Source organism: Megalobrama amblycephala, linkage group LG6 (assembly GCF_018812025.1).
Source record: "Megalobrama amblycephala isolate DHTTF-2021 linkage group LG6, ASM1881202v1, whole genome shotgun sequence".
Taxonomy (NCBI): domain Eukaryota; kingdom Metazoa; phylum Chordata; class Actinopteri; order Cypriniformes; family Xenocyprididae; genus Megalobrama; species Megalobrama amblycephala.
The window spans coordinates 29427764-29448540 of NC_063049.1; the positions used below are offsets into that span (position 1 = coordinate 29427764).

At 36.1% G+C, this 20777-nt stretch overlaps 1 protein-coding gene across 3 annotated transcripts in view; it reads right to left on the reverse strand.

Annotated features, from left to right (window-relative positions):
* Positions 1–1041: 1041 nt before the first annotated feature.
* The window catches only part of gja8a (gap junction protein alpha 8 paralog a), a 34612-nt gene continuing 14876 nt past the window's right edge, over positions 1042–20777 (reverse strand). For 2 of the 3 annotated variants that reach the window (XM_048193795.1, XM_048193796.1), the window contains 3 exons: positions 16551–16747; positions 5091–5402; positions 1042–4636 (listed from right to left, as the gene is read on the reverse strand). In XM_048193795.1, the coding sequence (XP_048049752.1) occupies positions 2461–4623 (2163 nt within the window). In that variant the 5' untranslated portion in view covers positions 4624–4636; positions 5091–5402; positions 16551–16747 and the 3' untranslated portion in view covers positions 1042–2460. The remainder of the gene's footprint in view (positions 4637–5090; positions 5403–16550; positions 16748–20777) is intronic. The other variant, XM_048193797.1, reaches the window with a different exon arrangement.

Below are 20777 nucleotides of genomic sequence, written 5' to 3' on the forward strand. Positions count from 1 at the left end.
GTTCAAGTAGGCTATTAGCATTATAAACACTGAATTAATACCAACATATGAAATTAAATTAAGGACATGCATCAGAAAAATTGGGAATGTTGGACAATAAATACATGAATATAACAGCTTGATTTTGCAGTGTTGTCTAATGCCCTTTAAAGTAAAAGTGTCCAATAGTGGGAATTATGTGATAACGGACACAGCAATGCATTATGTATTATAAGATCATTATGTTAGTAGCCTGATCCATTAGATTGTACAATAGGCCTATAGCCTATTTCAATTCAGACCTAAATATTATTTTTACTATTACTCCACTAGGTCTGAAATATATTGTTTGCTGCAAACATGATGATCTTAAGTTTATTAATTATTAATTTACTATTGATAAATGTGTAAAGTTGCATAAAATGGAAATACTCAATAAAGTAGGCTAACTACGTTACCTCAGATGGATGAATGGTTGGATTCCACAACTGGTAAAATAAAACATATATAAGACAATACAACATTTAGGCTACTGCAGGAGCCATACAATTTACTGGTGACTTAATTTAAAAAACTGTTCTATTGCGCTTCTGATTTGGCAGTGAAATTCGCCGATTTTGGGCGCGTAAGATGTGAAGGATTCTGTGGTTCAGTTATTATTTTCACCCCATAATGGCGGCCGAGCTACTGGAGCGCCACCTAGTGGCTGTTACCCAAAAAGTATCAAAGTGTCACCTCTTGGGTTCTATACTCTTTGGCAGGGATCTGGAGGGCAGAGGTGGAGGTGGAGCTGGAGCGACCTTCGGATGTGTGCTACGGACGGGGCCTACGCCAAAGAACTTTATCTTATTGTATAGCTTTCTGGTTGTTAATAAATTTCATCGTTATGTTATTTTGCCTCCCGAGTCTTTCTGGTAGAAGTAAATGAACTCTGCAGAACCTGCATTGGATCAGTTTATGTTCTGAGAGTAAATTGTATACTTACTTACCATGAAAGGTTCCTCCGTTTTTGGAACCGAAAGTTGAGGTTATCAGCTTTCTTACCCTTAAACATACCCGGGTAAGTAACATAGCCTGCTTTCTGGAATACCCCTGTGAAACGAAACCAAAACTGAACCGACGTTACAACTTCATGTGGATATTCCCAGATTTGCCATGTGTGACAAGGTGGTACTTTCAGTTTCTCTTTTTGGACTGTGGTTGTTATTTGTTTTAAATAAATAAATAAAAATATTCATTTAATAAAAAATAATTTGAAATTTAATCCGTTAAAACCTTGAGTTATTAAGCCTACATATATTTGACCACTAGAGGTCATAGAAGGTCCATTTCAGTCCAGTGTTACCCTGTGAAGTGCACTTTCATACCTTTTCTTCAAAAATAATTTTTATCTTTCTACATTTTAATAGAAATTATGTCATGGGTTAGTTGGGTGAAATGCTTTATAGCCTACCGCACAAAAGACAAACGCAGGGCTCTTTTAGTCATCAGTCATTGTTGTATCTTTATTATCAGATAAAATCTTGACATATAAAGCAGTAAAGGATCATTGTATGGGGTGGTGAGGTATTGCACACAGCATAAAATAATTGTTATATATTGTTTTTTAATGATACAGTCCACATAAATATTGGAATAAATAATGGAATTATCATTTTAAAACTCTTTTTAATGGATTTGAAAACCATTGGCAGTAGCAATTCAGATGTAAATGGAAAAGGATATGAATATGAATGTTATACACAAATCGGTAGAAGATTTATAAACAATAACAATTATTTCTATGGCCCAGGATCAGCATGTAACAATAAAAGGCAAATGTATAGATAAACATAACTAATTAAACAATAGACAAATAAGGCATAAATGGAGAATGTGAGATTATTTACTCCCTGTGACTATCCCTGTGGATTTGTAATAAATTGCATGAATAAATAGTTAAAATCAAGACTGTAATTTTTTGTTTTGTTTTTTGCTTGTATTCTCCGACCTATGTTTTCCAGCTTCAAAACATGAAAATGGAATTAAAATAGTGTTTGGAAAATATGTCATTAATACTTTTTACTGTGAGAAATTAGCTACTTTTTATAAAGCAGCTATTGCTTATAGTTTGACCTCTATAAGCTATATGATTTTTTTCTCTCTGCTTTTTTTTTTTTTTTTTTTTGCTTTTAAGATTAACTTTTGTAAAAATGTATCATCTAGAACAGGAATTTTCAAACTTAGGGCACCACAGAGGGATACTAGGGGGTTCAGGAAAATTTGGAGAAATAATATTTTTCTCACACATTATAAATCATTATGCATGAAAACACATAGCTGCCTTTATACTTCAGTATAAAGGGGAGAATCATTTGGCATCACATTTTAAAAAACCCTGTTTTAGAAAACATGCTTGTAAGCTGGTTCACCTGATAATGTGGCACTTGGGAAATTTGGAATCAAATATTTGACTCTTTGGTTAAATTTCTGTTTGGTCAATCATATAGTTAGATCATCTGACCTGGCTCTGCTGCTTCCTTTGCTAAGACGGCTTAATGATCTTGTTTCCTCTGTTGACTCTAGTTCCAGAGCTACAAATGGCACATCCATCACCTCCTCTTTGGCCTTCAAGGCTTTTGATTCTTCAGAACACTCCTTCTCAGGGCCTCCAATTTCCACAGAATCCTCTTTTTTCTTATCCCACTCCCTAGAGCCTTTCATATTCTCTGGATCCTCAATCTCTAATAATACCTCCTCCTTCCCCAAAGTTTCCACCTGTTCAGAGTCAACTGAAAGTCCTAGAGCTTTACCTAGAACCTCCTCATCTGGACTAAATGCAGTCTCAAGAGGTCTATTCTCATTTAGATTTTCTAAAACTTCATCCTTACCCATCCTTTCATCTTCTAGAGCACAACTTCTTCCTGCACCCACTAAATCCTCTAGAGCGCCACCCTGTCCTATATTAGCTACATCTTCTAAAGTTCCACCCACTCCTGAGTCTACTACATCCCTTTGAACTTCATCCCCCTCTGTATCTTCTACATCCCCCTGAGCTTTGTCCTTTCCCAAATCCACTTCATCCCCAATGGGCTCTATGTCAGATAAATTTGACCCTACAACCTCCCCTAAATCCCCAGACTCTTGTTCCCCCAAAACTCCAGCAATCTTCTCATCATCTAAAGTTTTTACCTCCTCCAAAATGTCCTCATTTACAAAAGGCTCAATCTCACAAAGTTCTCTCTCTTCGTCAGATGCCTTAATTTCTGTTCCTTCCTCAACCACATCAAGTAAATTCTCTTCTTCTCTTAATTCCTTGACCTTAAAGGTGTTATCCTCCTTTTCCTCAAATTCTTCTAAGATTTCCTTCTCTTCTTCAGCTCCTGAAATTATTTCCTCTTGTGTTGGCTCAGTATCTACCAAGCTACTCTCTTTCACTGACTTTTCCTCAGTTGCCTCTCTACTGGCCAGTTCTCCTAGATCTATATCCAAACTCTCCTCAAGTGATATTAAATATGTTTCCTCCACACTTTCCCCCTCTGATCGCTCCTCCAGTACTTCTGGTAAAACTGCCTTTAAGCTGTCTACCTCATCTCCTTCCCGAAGTAGCTCCTCTGGTGGGAGCTCTGATAGTGTCTCTGTGACCTGAACGAAGGAGGGTCGAGTCTCATCGCATATGATTGTCTCCTCTACAGGTGGAGCTGTTGGCATAACCGCCCCCTGACTCCTTTTCTGCTCCTTCTCCAGTTGAGGTGAAAGGAACTGGCCCTCTTCCATACCGACCTCAGCTAGTGGATATATGTGTGCAACCTCGTCTTTCTTCTCCTCTTCAAGGCGCCTGTAGCCTTTGCCTTTTTGGACAGGGGTGTTTAAGAGAAACGGTAAGCTCCTCTCCGGTGGTCCAAGAGGCTCCAACTGTGCAGGAGCTGGTCGATGGAACACAAAGCGGATCTTCTTCAAGCCAAGGTGGCTGATCTCCACAAAGTTGAGGAACAATGAAACGCAAGCAACTGCCAGCATGAAAATGATGAAGATAGTCTTTTCAGTGGGCCGGGAGACGTAGCAGTCCACCGTGTTTGGGCACGGCCAACGACTGCACTTGTACAGTGGCAGGATGCGGAACCCGTAGAGGAAGTATTGGCCGACCACAAAGCCAACTTCAAACAGAGCTTTGAAGATGATATGGCATATATAGGTGCAAAGCAAGGTGCCCTCGAGTCGGAACTTTTTGCTACCCTTCGTGCTGGTCTCCTTGGTGGTGCGAACACTTCCCTGATCCGTCGCTAGGGGAACACGCTCCTCGCCCATTTCCTGTTGGTGGCTAATCTCAGCTTCTTCACGCTCCTTGCGCTTCTCCTCCATGTGAATGTAATGGACAGCATGGCCAACGTAAACAAGTGAAGGTGTGGATACAAAAATGATCTGTAACACCCAGAGACGGATGTGAGAGATCGGAAAGGCCTCGTCGTAACACACGTTCTCGCAACCTGGCTGCTGAGTGTTACATACGTAATCAGACTGTTCATCTCCCCAGACAAACTCGGCAGCCGTGCCCAGAATCAAAATGCGGAAAATGAACAGCACCGTGAGCCAAACACGGCCGATCACAGTGGAGTGCTCGTTTACTTCCTCCAAAATATTACCCAAGAAGCTCCAGTCTCCCATGGTTGTATATTAGCTGTGTACAAGAAAGACAAATAGGAATTAGGGACAAACAAGCTGATACAAGTGTCTTTTACATAATCCAGTGATACATAATAATCCTGACACATACATAATAAATACATCATATACGCTTGCTGTTTTTTTTATAGAGATTTCAAAATATAGTTAGTGATATCACGAAAAATACTTTCCAAGTGTACCTTCTCACTAATCTGTAAACCTCCTTTCTAAACAACTAGACTGAACAAACTAGACTGAACTGACCATTTACAAACTGGACCAGGAAACAACTGTAAGACTCAGATATGCTATTGCCAAAACACATCACCAAAGGGCTCACATTCAACAATATAAGCCATCTGCACATCTTAGACATAAAAGAATACAGTTTCAAAGACAAAAAACTATAAACATACAAGCTATTGCATTAAAAGAAGAGCCAAAGTTAAATGATCTCAAACGGTCACCTTTGCACAGTGGCGAATTCAATAGAGTCCAGTTCAGTCTGTTGCTCCTGGTGCCCTGTGGGGCGAATTGAACTCCTGTCCCCCAGTCACCCAGACTCAGTCCTCGTCCTTGTCGCACCACTGAGCAGATGTGAGCGAATGGGCTATGATGGCTGCTTTTCATGCCTGCCGTAGACTCTAAGCTGCTAACCAGATGCCCTTTATGCACCAGACCACGAGTGTTGATGCAGAAGACAATAGGATCAACAGACCCGCAGCCAGAGGGGCCAGAGGGACAGGACACCATCCACAAGCCTGAACCAAGAGCACACACTAAAAAAATAAATAAATAAAACTGGGGCATGAGGTCCACAGCAATGGCCTACTTCATCAAGATATACATATACTGTAAGGATGCATCAGATGATGAAAACCAATCTGTGGTCATTAAACTTCCAGTTCCATTTACTTTAAAGGGTTAGTTCACCCAAAAATGAAAATTCTGTCATTTATTACTTACCCTCATGCCGTTCCACACCCATAAGACCTTCGTTCATCTTCAGAACAAAAATTAAGATATTTTAGTTGAAATCCGATGGCTCCGTGATGGCCGATTTCAAAACACTGCTTCATGAAGCATCGGAGCATAAATGAATCAGTGTGTCGAATCATGTTTCAGATCGCGTGTCAAACTGTCAACGGCTGAAATCACGTGACTTTGGCGCTCCGAACAGCAGATTCGATACACTGATTCATTTATGATCCAATGCTTCCTGAAGCAGTGTTTTGAAATCGGCCATCACTAAATAAGTCGTTATTTTGTTTTTTTGGCGCATCAAAAATATTCTCGTCGCTTTATAATATTAATATTGAACCACTGTACTCACATGAACCGATTTAAATATGTTTTCAGTACCTTTATGGATCTTGAGAGAGGAAATGTCATTGCTCCTTATGGAGGCCTCACGGAACCATCGGATTTCAACTAAAATATCTTAATTTGTGTTCCGAAGATTAACGAAGGTCTTACGGGTGTTGAACGACATGAGGGTGAGTAATAAATGACAGAATTTTCATTTTTGGGTGAACTAACCCTTTAAATAATAAGTAATTATATATAACATAAGTACAATTTTTTCAAAGAAATGATGCATTAAATTGATCAAAAGTGACAGTAAAGACTTTAACATTGTTACAAAAGATTTTGCTTTGAATGCTGTTTTTTTTAACCTTCTATTTAAAGAATTCAGCAGAAATGTATCACAAATTAGTACACAAAGATAGTAAGCAGCACAACTGCTTTCAACATTGATAATGATAAATATTTCTTGAGCACCAAATCAGCATATTAGAAGGATCTCTGAAGGATCATGTGACACTGAAGACTGGAGTAATGGCCATCACAGGAATAAATTTGAAACCTTTTAAAAATATTGAAATATAAATTATTTTAAATTGAAATAATATTTCACAATATTACTGTTTTACTATATTTTTGATCAAATAAATGCAGACTTGGTGACCAAGGAGAGATTTCTTTCAAATACATTAAAAAAAAAAAAGTTTTCATAGAGCGAAAGAAATGCTGGCAGAAAACAAAGTGTAAAAGTTTATGTGTTTTATGGTCCATGTACAGCAATGAGAACTGGGAAACTGCCACAAACTTTATGACATGGTTTCTCATGTTAGGTGGAGCAGCATTTTGGTATTACAGTGTTTGTGTTTCACTGTATGTGTGGGATACACACAATAAATTATCCACCCACAAATCTTCAACAAAAAGTTGCTGCACTCTAAGCCAAAAGACCTTACGACAACAGAGATATTTCACAAACAGACAGCCTTAGGAAATGGTGATAATAAAGCATTTGGGCACACACATGGAGGAAAGCTGGGTGTTGGAGGTATAAGGTTTAAGGGTTGTGTGATAACGGGGCAACAGTGCAACGCAATGGCATATTTATGATATCGGCCAGGAAGCTCAAACACACATACACACATGGATAAACTTTAACAATACCCTGTTAAAAAGCTTCCTGCGCAGCTGAATCATTGGCCAGACACATTCTTGTCAGTGTTGGTTCACACCAAGATTTTAAACATTACGCAAAGCACCAATGTTTAAAGGTCAGGAAATGTATAGTCTGAGTTATTTGGCATTTTTGGGTTTACATATTTTGTATGGGGTCTCAGAGACCCCAGAGTCACTGTTTCTCTTACTGTGGCAGTCCTGATCAAGAGAGCACATAGAACAGTTGCCAAAACCCTATACTTGGGAATGGTTTATTTAAAGTTTGGGATTGTTTAGCACTTATCTAAACTGTTGAATTATTGTTGTCAGGGGAAACAGTTTGTGCTACAATTTTTGGAGAGAAAACAACATGACTGACAGTCAATGGGCAATGTTTTATGCCACATAGACGGAGAGTTTATTCCAAGTTACACAATTCATTTCCCCATTCAGCACAGTATCTCTCATAAACATTTGACTGGTTGCTGTGTACATTAGGACCAAACATCAAGATAAAGAGAAGAGTACAATTAACTAACTGCTTAATGGAAGACTGAAGTCTGTGTTACTTATGTTGTCCATTTATGTGTGTGTGCTAAAGGCTATATTGAAAACAAACTTACGAGCGGACAAACACTTTAAATTTGTTATCATTTAATGAAATTATGATGCCAAATGTGTCATAAAAATTTTAACTTTGGTCCTATAACATGTCGCCCCCTCACCATTAATCATAAATACCTGCCATAGAGTGCCCAAGGGATGACGCATTTTTGTAGGCAAAACCCGGAAGCGAGTTAGCATTTTAGGACTTCCGGTTCCAACACCATAAAGTCTAAGTCTTCATTGCTAAATCGCCTGAAATAAGGTCTGTGGTTAACAAAGCCTCTAAATACTTTCACGTTTTGATCTATGACATAAAACACACCAGTTATTAGCCACTTGTGATTTTTTTAAACTTTTACTGTGTCTTAAAATCGGCGGTTGCTAACAAATTGCTAAAAGGGACTACTTCCTTTGGCGGGGACTTTAGACGTCATCATTAAAAACGGGACATTTGGACAGCATTTCTCATGAAAAAGTGGAAAAGTATTCATAACAGCACAGATCATAATCAGCTAGCATGTTTATAAATAAAGTTGTTTTTTAAATACAGTTTGAGGAAGCTTGGTGGTGACGACGTTGATCCGCGACCATGTGCTGTAGTCTGTTTATAGCCTACTGTTAGCTTTTTTAGCTAACTATCTGACTACTTTATTTAGGCTTCAAAATGTATAAATGTTGTGTTCACTTGTAAAGATTATCTTGATAGACAAAACATGTAAGTGTCATAACCCTTTGTTAAACACAGAGCTTATTTTCTGCGATTTTCCAAAAGTCTATAGGAAAAATGCATAGGCTTTCAACCGAGGGAACCCGTGCGGCGCTAACTTCCGGGTTGGCCTACAAAAACGCGTCATCCCTGGGGCACTCTATAGGCTATAATATGTTGCACATCATATGTGTCTTCAGTTAAAACTAAATTTATTGTTTGTTCAATTTTTTCTTTCACTATGAAATATGTTAACTCAGGACATTTTTATTTAGACAAAAAAAAAAAAACTATTAGCAAACACAACATGAGCAATAATACAAGTTAACCTGGGATCCCCAAAATAAAGGCATGTTTCTCTAAAGATGGGGATATAGGGAAACAATAAAAGATGGAACTAGAATTATATCAATACAAAAATATTAATAATAGAAATGCATAAAAAAAAAAAATTCACATTAACATGTTTTTTAATTCATTAAAGATTAAAATTATTTATATCTGACTGAAAAAGTCTGATGCTGTGTAACATTTCAGTGACTTGGTATACTCTGCAATTCGGACCCTAGTATTGTGCCCTAGAGGGGTTTGTGTGTTGATATAGTGGACACTAGCAGGATAAGCCACACAGGACTGCCGGTGAATAGTGATAGGATGACACAGAAAGACATGATGTCATTCTAGAGCATTGAGCCTATGGAGCATGTGCAGTCAGGCGTGAGCCCACATCGTGCCAATGCAGCAGACACTCATGAAGCTATAACACAACTATCAAATGCTGCTCACAATACACTTACTAATGAAATTTTATTTATTTATTTATTTAAAAATCAGTTTCACATTCTTAACACTAACAACATTTAGTGAAGTTAGTGTTACAAGCTCACTAAAATCACCCTGACATCAGTTCATTAAAAGTGTTTGGCATCATTTGTTTGCAAATGCCACTTTGTTGGATGTTTTATCTAATCTAATGCAATTACATTTACATTTTTGACAAGTAAGACTTGAATGCCAAATGCTTTTTGAGGGCACTGTAAAGCTGAAGCACTTTGTGTATTTCAGTAATACACAGTCCAGATTTGAAAAAAAATTAAGTATCCTTGAAATTTACTAAATGTTTGAAATTTATATTTCTATAACAAGCTTCACATGCGTCATACAAAGATACAACCAGTTAAATTTAAGTCAAAGCAATTTCTCACTCTGTCATTCATTACAAATTTCCTATTGCTGAATAAATGAAGACTTCAGCAGTTTTTCACTGCTAAAAAAGAGGATGAAGATGCTAAGGAGGGATGATTCAAATAGAATCATTTAAAGAGACACAGATGGATCAAAGGACTAAGAAAGAGTCTCCACATAAATTAAAGTCTTCAAATTAGGAGTCATATTTGTCCTGTGTCTGGACAGAAAAAGGGTGCCTATGACATATTTTATAAATTAGTACACCCAAAAATTTCCATTATTTCCTTCCCCTCAAGTTGTTCCAACCCTGTCTGAATTTCATTCTTCTGCTGAACACAAAAGAAGATATTTTGAAGAATGTCAGTAACCAAACAGTTGACCCCATTGACTTCCATATATGGAAGTCAACTGTTTGGTTACCTTCAAAATATCTTCTTTTATGTGTATAGCACAAGAAAGAAATTCAGGTTTGGAAAAGCTTGAGTGTGAGGAAATGATAACAGCATTTTTGGGTGAACTATCCCTTTAAAGTTTGTGCGAAATAATGTGCCTTTATGAACTCTCAACTCTGTTCACACCTCCAGTGTGTCTTTTCATTTCTCCTCATTATTCCAGAACTGAGACTCACTTCCTGTGGGAACTATATTTTCAGACCTTTCCAATGATTGTTTAATTAATTTAACAGTATATACAAAAGCATTCTCTTCACTTCCCCACATGTACACAAAAACTGTTCTCACCGATCACAGTTTATACACACTCTGTGTTTTTCACTCACCACAAGCGGACATCAGCCTGGGCCAACCTAAACTCTTGATTAGTGTGTGTGTTTGAACGATTTCGTGTGGCGTGTTTATGGGTGTATGGAGCAGGTAACTGTGCTGAGACTGAGGTCATTGTGCCGGTCGACCGGTTGTGGTCATAAAGAACACCTAAATGGGTGCGACGGCCGGCGCTGCCCAGCTGCAATTGTGTATGCGAGAGGAACAAATGTTGATTTTGGACAGAAGTGAAAGACCTGGCCTTCTCTGTTGTTCCTCTTGACAGACCTGACACACCCTCACCTCTGCTGACCTGTTGATATCAGAGTGCTTGACTGACCTTACAGAATGTGAAACATATGACAACAATATAGCTGTCCAAAATAATGCAGTGGTTCTCAAATGGTTTTGCGTATATTGAACATTAAATGATGACCAAATTAAGCACTATAGTGTTGTCAAAAATATCGATAAATATTTGAAACGGTTCCAATACTCCTTTCCGAGACCAGCAGTACATTCTTGCACTTTCTCCCCGACAGTGAACTGACACACCTGCCTCCTCTCACTTGCTTCGGTTGAATAGTGCTTGTATTGCGCATAATTTTATTCATTATATCTATATAAGTGATGCTAACATAAAAAGCCGCCTTTTAAACAGCTTGCGAGTACCAAAGTGACTTTTTTTCGTGTTTATTGCGCTTAAACGGTCAAATACATTCAAAATTATGTCAAAATGCCCAACTTGCCGAGTATTTAGGTAAATACTGTAAGTTTTTGATCGTAATTAATTGAGAGAAAACGCGTGTTGTGTAACAGTATATTAAATCCGTGCATTCGCTCTTAAAGTGACAGCAGCCTAATAAACCTGCTGCTGCCTGTCATGTTAATCAAAGAACAAAAGTCAAAGAGAAAATTACTCACTGCTCTTGACTGAGTAACTTTTGTAACTTTAATTGTAAGCATTAATCTGAATTTAATTTTTACAATAAAGACTATCCAGTGTTATTTTGATTACTTTAATTTCTGTAGTTTCTTACCTGAAAAAATTAAAGCCATGTTTATTTCATTTGTCTCTCTATTCTATTGTATTTTTTTGTGCTATCATTTGCAATTGGTTTATTTGTTCTTATTTTATTACTATGAACAAAAATGTTCAAATCATTGCATTTATGAGTGAACCATTGGTTCGTTCATTCATTCATTTGATTTGTTCAAAAACACTGATTCATTCAGAAACTAAACAAGTGACTATTGTTAAATCATTCACACAACAGTCTCCTTTTTAAAAAAAAAAGGGATTCTCGAGGAACAAATTAAGTAACTGTTTACATCTTTGATGAATCATTCTTCAGAATTTCCGTTATATGAACATAGTGAAAATCAGTGCTCCTTGGTTTTCATGGAGCATTGTGAGAGGGCTCCGAGCTCGGTAATCGGCCCGAACACAGAGCACCCCCCCCCCCCCCCACATACAAAACATAACAAAATAATAAAAAAATGTTGGCATATAAAAAAGCCAAACACTGATTACTTCATCCTGTGTACTAGAGACAAATCTCAAGACAGTTGAGAAGCCTCCATTGGGAAAACAGACTCTACGTATGAGAAGAATGAGAGACAGGGAACCAGAGCGGCGGCAGGCATACGTACCAGCAGATACAAGCTTCCTTTTCCTCAAATTCAAAACTTCTAATGAACAAGTGATTTCCTATGGAAGTTAGCACCACAAAGGGTTCAAAAGGACGGAGTGCCAGTAGTGTGGGAGCCGAATATTAAAATCAGTGCTTCAAAGTTTTGTTGTTTGAGTCATTCATGTTACATTAATACCACAAATTTATATTGGTCAGTGCATATGAGTCAGTTTTAAAAGTAAGGCAAGAGAAACCATTCTTTGAAAGTTCTCTTGAGAAAGTTATGACTCACAACACCAAGTATTTACCTCATTGTTTTAGTTCATTTGGTTTGGTTAATCAATCAGTAATGAGACACACAATGGCCATTCAGACATTTTCCTTATTGAGTTATTGTATTTGGTTTTTGTACTTTGTATTTGGTCTTCCAGCAGACGGAAGTCAACTTGCGCCAAAAGAGTAACTTCTGACGCTAGAATCTAGGAATAGTGTAAGCTTGTGGTTAAAAAAAATAGGGCTGGGCAACATTTTCTTTTTAAAAATTCTCATTTTAGACTGTTTTTCTATATCATCTGAGCTTTTATGTTCATCAGTGCATCATCTGTCAGGTCAGAGATTACTCTTTTGGTGTAAGTCGATTTATGAAGGCCATCTGCCGGAAGCTAGTTATTTTAGTTTATAAAGATTTAAATATGGATATTTTTTTCACAATAACCCATCACTTCACTTCAGAAGGCCTTTATTAACTCCCTGGAGCCATGTGGTGTTCTTTTATGATAGATGGATGCACTTTTTTGGACTTCAGGAGCGAAATCAGGAGTGCCATTCACTACCATTATAAAGCTTGGAAGAGCCAGGATATTTTTTAACATAACGAGAGACAAACTCATATTTTTTGTTAATTCTGTCTGAAATCTAGGAAACTTCAGAAGTCATTTATATGTTTTGATTTTGAAGTATACAATTTTATTCACAGGCATAATAATAAATAAATATTATTACATTTATTAATAGAAAATTATATAAAATGAATGAAAAATTATAATATTTAATATTTAGTTTTTAGTTTTTGCTACAAAACAAAACTCAAAAAATCCTTTAAAGATTTGATGCAGCGAATCTTGAAAACTTGCCAAATCAAGTGATTACTCAAATGAAAGATCATCATTTTGTCAATCAGTTTGTACCTGATCACTGTGTTGACTGCTGTTCAACAGGTTAAAGGAAACAGCGGTCAAAAATATAATAAGAGCCACTTGTAAACAGTTAAGAAGTCTTGTTCACATGTGTAAATGTTCTCTAACCCTGTTATGTACAACCTACTATAAACACACAAGCATATAAACTGGCAAAACATATTTGCAAAAGTCAAAAGAGGAAATGATTGATTGTTCTCTTCAACCTGACAGGAAGCAGACCCTGGACTTCCTGTAAGTGTAGCACTGGTCACTCTAGGGAGCCAATGCTGAGATGCTGCTGAAACAATGGATGATGCAGAAGATGAGGGAGGGAAAAAAATTGAGAGAAAATGGGTAAGGAACAGAATAAACAGGAGAAAGTAATGAATAAGCCAAGGTTTCTGGGAAAAGGCAGCGGACTGTCAGTCACTTTATAGAGGCACAATGTATCAGACCATAGAAAGCAGTAGAAACATATATTTTAATGTTTTCTGAAGAAAACGTGTGTGTTTTCCAGTGAAAGATCACTGCCTAAGTCTCCTATGTTGTTGTAAGTCACTGCCAGGGTGTTGCTATGCGGTTAAAGGCCAGAACACACCAAGCCGACGCCGACGAACTAGTGGCGACGAAAGCAGACTGCGGGGTTGGCTCTCGTCGGCAGCGTCTGTGTTCAAAGTTGGACGGCCAAGCAGCACGTCAGTTCTGCGCCTGCGTGATATGAAATGCCTTTCTGAAACAGCAGGCGGCAGTAGCTGAACAGCCAATCAGAATGATCAGATGGCCCGACGGACCGACGAGCTCCAACGCCGATTCAACATGTCGAATCGGCGGACAAAAAGCCGACGAGGACCAACTTCAGCCGACGGTGTGGAACACACTGAGAAAACAGTCGGCCGACGAAGAAAAACTGCCCGACCGTCGGCTTGGTGTGTTCCTGCCTTAAGGTGTTCTGTGTGACATTCAGTTCCATTATCAGTTCTCACATGTGCATTTTTCTGCCAATGCAGACAGAATACCATATTGTCGGAGCTTTCAGCTCTTGAATGAATTGTCCGCAACACCTCTACTGAATTTACAGTGTGAAACAGAGTGAGTAGTGCTATACAGTAGTGCTATACAGAATGAATTAACAAATTTATGAACCAGCTCTTTTTAGTGAACGTAGTTCGACTCTAGAACGATTGACTCTTATGTGTCGGTTTATTTTAGTTAATCAAACACATACAACTTTCAATTGACTGTGAGATTGAAATCAGTACAATTACTGACTGGTTGTTCACATGACAATGTGTGAGATACACATTATTAGTTTTTGTCAGTAGTCTAAAATTTTATTATGTTAATACATTTTGCTTAATTACGGAAGAGGATTAGGGCCAAGCAATAAAAAAAATAAAACCATCTCGAGATTAAAGTTGTTAAATTTCGAGAAAAAAAGTTGTTAAATTTCGACAAAAAATTCGAAATAAAATGTTGAGAATAAACTCGTTAAATTACGAGAAAAAAGTCCTTAAATTACGAGAACAAATTCATTAAATTATGAGAAAAATTACATTAAATTTCGAGAAAAAAGTCGAGGTAAAATGTTGAGAATAAAGTCATTAAATTACGAGAACAAAATCGTTAAATTATGAGAAAAATGTAGTTAAATTTTGAGAAAAAAGTTGAGATAAAATGTTGAGAATAAACTCGTTAAATTATGAGAAAAATGTAGTTAAATTTTGAGAAAAAAGTCGAGATAAAATGTTGAGAATAAACTCATTAAATTATGAGAAAAAAGTCCTTAAATTACGAGAACAAATTCGTTAAATTACTTTTTTTAAGTATTTTAAATTAATTTTTTTTCTCGTAATTTAATGACTTTATTCTCATAATTTAATGAGTTTATTCTCAACATTTTATCTCGACTTTTTTCTCGAAATTTAACGACATTTTTCTCATAATTTAACGAGTTTATTCTCAACATTTTATCTCAACTTTTTTCTCGAAATTTAACGTTTTTTTCTCGTAATTTAACAAGTTTATTTTCAACATTTTATCTCAACTTTTTTCTTGAAATTTAACGAGTTTTTTCTCGTAATTTAATGAGTTTATTCTCAACATTTTATCTCAAAATTTAATGTTTTTTCCCGTAATTTAACGAGTTTATTCTCAACATTTTATCTCAACTTTTTTCTTGAAATTTAACAAGTTTTTTCTTGTAATTTAATGAGTTTATTCTCAACATTTTATCTCGACTTTTTTCTCGAAATTTAACGTTTTTTTTCTCGTAATTTAACGAGTTTATTCTCAACATTTTATCTCAACTTTTTTCTTGAAATTTAACGAGTTTTTTCACGTAATTTAATGAGTTTATTCTCAACATTTTATTTCGACTTTTTTCTTGAAATTTAACAACTTTAATCTTGAGATGGTTTTATTTTTTTTATTATTGCTTGGCCCTAATCCTCTTCCGTACTTAATAGCCTAGGTCTATATATTGTTGTATATATATAGTTAAGACCTTTAGATTGTATTTATGCTGCATCTAAAAAAACTGTATATGCATAAATAACAGTAATAGCCTACAAATGCACCTTTTAAATATATTTTATTAAATGTATTTATCTATTATTATTTAGAAAAAAAAATTCCAAACCATATTTATGAGTTATAATAATAGTGGTGTTTGACTTTGCAAGCAACATTAATAAAGAGAATATAAAGGATGAATGGAGGAGGGTTAAAGGAGTAGTAGAATAGTGGAAAACAAGGTAAATAGGCTGATTGCCATTTAGATGCTGATATTCAAAATATTATTTCATCCCACCATTGGAACACTGCAGAAAACAATGTTATCAGAGGATGTGACAAACTAACAGCAGGATAAACACTTAACATCTTTCATGTCCACATCTTTTCTCATTCTTCCTCTCATTCTCTCTCTGTCATTCTGTCACTGTCTTTCATCATACGCTTTCATAATCTTTGCAACTTCAATTGTTTATACCATGCCTCAGTTTCACAGAAATAATAAAATACAGATAAAAAAGATCAAATTATTTTAAAAGGAGTTAATAAAATTCATAAATTAATTTCAGTAATTTAGCATGCCACTGCTTTCTATATCAGGTAAAACCCTCATACTCAGTTGGCTTGTAAATTAAAGTGTAGTGTTAGAAAGAATTAGACTGCAGGGCCTGTTCATTTGACATTTATGCATTTGGAAGATGCTTTTTCCAAAGTGACTTACAGTGCATTCGAGGCATACATTTTTTCTGTTTGTCTTCTCCCTGGGCGTCAAACTCATGACCTTGTTTGTTGTTATAACCAGTCTTTAATAGCTGTTGAGAATCTTATAAAATTAGCTGAAGTGATAATGAAATTGGCAACATGCAGACATGCATACTTTACACACCTGGGGTCGCTGTCTCAGGGTGGCTCCATTTCCTGTGTTTGACTGAGTGGTCTTGCCCGACCACTGAAATCCATGTTTCAGCTCCAGTGCAGAAAAACAGAACATCTACCCGTCCAGCTTCCTCCTTTCTCTTAGAATAACGTCTGTCAGTCTCCTTCTTTCCTGGGCCAGTTTTGAAAGTGTTGATTGCTGTGTTTCTGTAGGGGTGGAGTGTACAAAAACGTTTTGTTCATCTCTGCTTGTTTTGACTCAGCCACGTCAGCATATAATCAGCATTTTAAGAATAGTAAAAGATGGTGAAAACTGCCAAAAATAAGAAAACACTTATCATTTGCTCACCTCCATGTCATTCCAAATCTGTATTACTTTCTTTCTTGTGCCCAAGAATGTTATGAACCAATCAAAGTTGGAGTCCACTGACTCTAATCTTTTCTTTATAGAAGAAGGAATTCATGCAGTTTTGGAATAACATGGCAATGGGTAAATGATGACAGAATTGTATATTTTCACTATCCCTTTAACAAAAACATATGGACAACTCCAAAAGGAAAGAGGGAGAGTTAACTAAACTATTATAAAGGGGGTTGGTAAGTTATGTAAAACAAATAGAAAAAAGTTAGATGGACAGACACATAAAACAGATGCATTAGATGCATTTTGAACATAATGTGTTCTTCTGAAAAGATATAAATCAACATATTTAATTATATCAAATTTATACCTGTTACACACACAAATTCTGTCCTCATTACTTTTGTCTCAGTCACCCTGTTTGCAGAAAAAATGATTGGTGGGTGTTGGCGAGTAAAACAAAGTAGAATCTACGTCATAGAGTTGTGTGACCCATTTTAATAAGGCTCAAAGAAACTCTCCAGACAACAGTATGACATGTGCAACAGTCTGGTGATGACAATGAGGATCTGCTTAGTGACGTACTATAGCAAAAAACCTTAAAGTGTCATGAAGCTTTAGCCTGGCTGTTCACACCTCAAAAGCTTAAAAAGTCTCAAGAAATGGGTGTGTAAGGCAGTGGAAAAGTAGGAGTGTGTGGAGAACAACCAACAAAACACAGACCTACAACAACACATTTTGTCATTTTACAAACAAATATTAAAATATAAGTTGAGGGCACCTTGATGTATTTTGAAAATGTCTATCAGAATAATTCATCATGCCTTCGTGTTTATGATCACATGTATCAAGCATCAACAGTGCTTGTTCATGTTTACAGCAATAGAGTATATGAAATATGTCCTTAACTTAACTTGGTTACCTTGGTAGAAGCTGGTACATGATTAAAGTAGCAGTTCTTAAAATAGGGGTCAAAGTTTTCCATTTGCTTGTTTTTCCTTAATTTCCATTTCCCTATGGCTCGAGTGCGCTATGACACAAAGTCACTAACAGCCCTCAGTAACCTCTGTTTTCCTTTACACCAAATTAGCATGATGCCACTTTGTGAACATTATGCTATATATATATATATATATATGCACAGACATACACAAACACACATGGACCCAGCAGCAAGGAGTACTCAAATCTACAGAATTCCCACCACACACACACAAAGACCCTTGAGCAAGGATGAATGAAACCTAAAAGATTGCCATTATATAAAGCTGACATATATCTTCCGGCTCTCAGCCGATGAGCAGCATAAGCAATGAAAGAGAAGGGATGAGAGAGAGAGAGGGGTTATAGCTCGGGCTTCTGTTTAAATTAGTCTGTGAAGTTAGTTGAATTTCTTACAGTTGCCTCCTCACTGGGATACAGTATCCAAACAAGACTGTATGAAGGAGAGAAAGAAGGACACCTGAACGAAGAAGAAAAAAGGGATCATGTGATCAGGTACAAGATTTTAACATCCTATAAATACTGACAACCATTTTTGCCACACTGAATTATAATGCATCATATTATTCAACAGATAAAGAAATATTTGGGGGGGAATACAATCTACAAAAATGATTTGATTTTTCATAAGAAAAATACCTATACATACAATTCACTGCAATTTCCAGCATAAATGAGCACTGGTGGCAGTAAAACACCAACAACTTTTATTCTTTTTCACTCAAATTATGATTACAGGGACAGATTATCAGTTAAAAAAGACTTTGAGCAATACTATGTCATGACCTTCAAACACTTTTACCATAGTGCATGATTTGTAAATTGATACATTTTGACATTAGCATCACATAACCAGCTTCATATGTATGGCTTTTCTGATGTGGTAAACTTGCACAGTAGCTCACCTGGTACGGCAAAGCACTTGGGTAGGATTCCTTTGAAACACGAGCCAAAATAGAAGAGCTCAAAGAACTGTACAAGCAAGCTAAAATGGCATCAAATGTTTTAGATAATTTTTTTAAAGTGCCTTTACAACCAATCACTGGACATTTTCCTTTGAAAGGGTTGCAAAATGTGCAAGAAGCAATGTAATATCATTTTGCAGAAATATCAGCATGCACATTTTTCCAGTGAGCCTGGGTCATATTCTGCACAATTATTTTAGTTTAGAAAAAGTATTTGTATCTATAATGCTGTGATTAATTTACAAATAACCATGCATGGGTGATTTTAATGTAAATGTTGTGTGTCCAATAGATCATTTGCATTTATCTAGCAAAATAGTCGTTACTTACCTATTCTCACGCCAATTTTTATAGTGCAAAATAAATTATTCAAATATCAAAGCTGATTTTTCACGGTGATCACTGGCTGTCATATTCAGTTGAAATTTTCCTTGGTTTTTTAAGAAATAATTTTAGTTAAATCACATCAGGATTTAAACCAGAGCACCTTTGCATGCTAAACAATATATGTTATGTTATGTTATGTTATGTTATGTTATGTTATGTTATGTTATGTTATGTTATGTTATGTTATGTTATATGAGTCATTCCATGAAACCAGTACGATTTGGACATTTTTAGATTTTTTTTTATCAAAATGTATTACATTTCTGAACACCCCACAACATTAATTACATATTTAACTTCCAGAAAAACATATTTTCCAATCTCAGGCTTCAAATCCCTATTTTAAGTTATGGACACTATGGGAGCTCTCTGAATATTATGTATTTGTGATCAAATCAACATTTTCCCATTAATCAGATGTCCCTCACACTAATTCAGTAATTGCAAATATAAAAGTAACATAAAATCTCACACTTTTGCTATACTAAAGCCTGAAATGGGCACTTTTTAATAAATATAGGTGTGACAGGGTTGAGTGTGACGGGATTGTGATTTTTTTTGTCCAAACTGGCCACTGCTCTAAATCTAGTGAATAAATGGAGAGCGCATGACATGCATGATATTAAGAAATCATGAATATTGTTGAAATAACAAAGATAATTTTCACAAGTAATAGTTTTCTATCTTTAATTGATGTAACAGGGTTGAGTCGTTAAGCTTGACAAACACAATTTCACAACATAATTTAGTTATAATTATTAAAGAAGGTAGTAACTTGCCTGTGTCTGCTCACAATGTTGTTCAGAAGACTTCTAAGATGTCACTTCCTATTAATGATGTCACATAAGTATCAGTTCATTATTTTTATAGGGGGAGAATGGTTTGTGTAACGGGGTTGAGGGGTTACTGAGGTACGGAACTAAATCATGTGATTTTAATGAAAAATCATGAATTTACTTAGAAAAAACATTACCAGCAAAAAAGCAGACTGATATTTATGGGAATGGCAAATTTTTTGTCTCATTTTATTATTCATATCCCAAGTACATAATTTCTAATATGAAGATAAAATGTATGTCATGTTTTTAAACATTATTAAAGGAGACATTTCAATTAATACAAAAAGCTTTTAAAAATATATTTTGGTGAGCCAATAGATAAAATACACTGAAAAAGTGACTGGAATGACTCATATGTTGTTATCTGCACTGTATGACTATATTATCATACAATTATATAAATATATACATAGAGAGAGAACTATTTAGTTGTTAAAATGGAGGTCATGTGTGTACATGTGGAAATGCATGTATGGTGAAGATATGGGTTATTGATCAGAGTAGGGGGTAAAACTTCAACAAACACATATAGTGACAAGCACAACGCATCACAGCACCAATGAACAGCCTGAGAAGAACAGCCATTGTGTTCTAGTACAATCTCACTTCCTCTCTTTACACAGTGGTATTCTTCTCACCAAAATAGTGCCACCAAGTGCATTCTGGTTGGGGTGGGGGGTTAG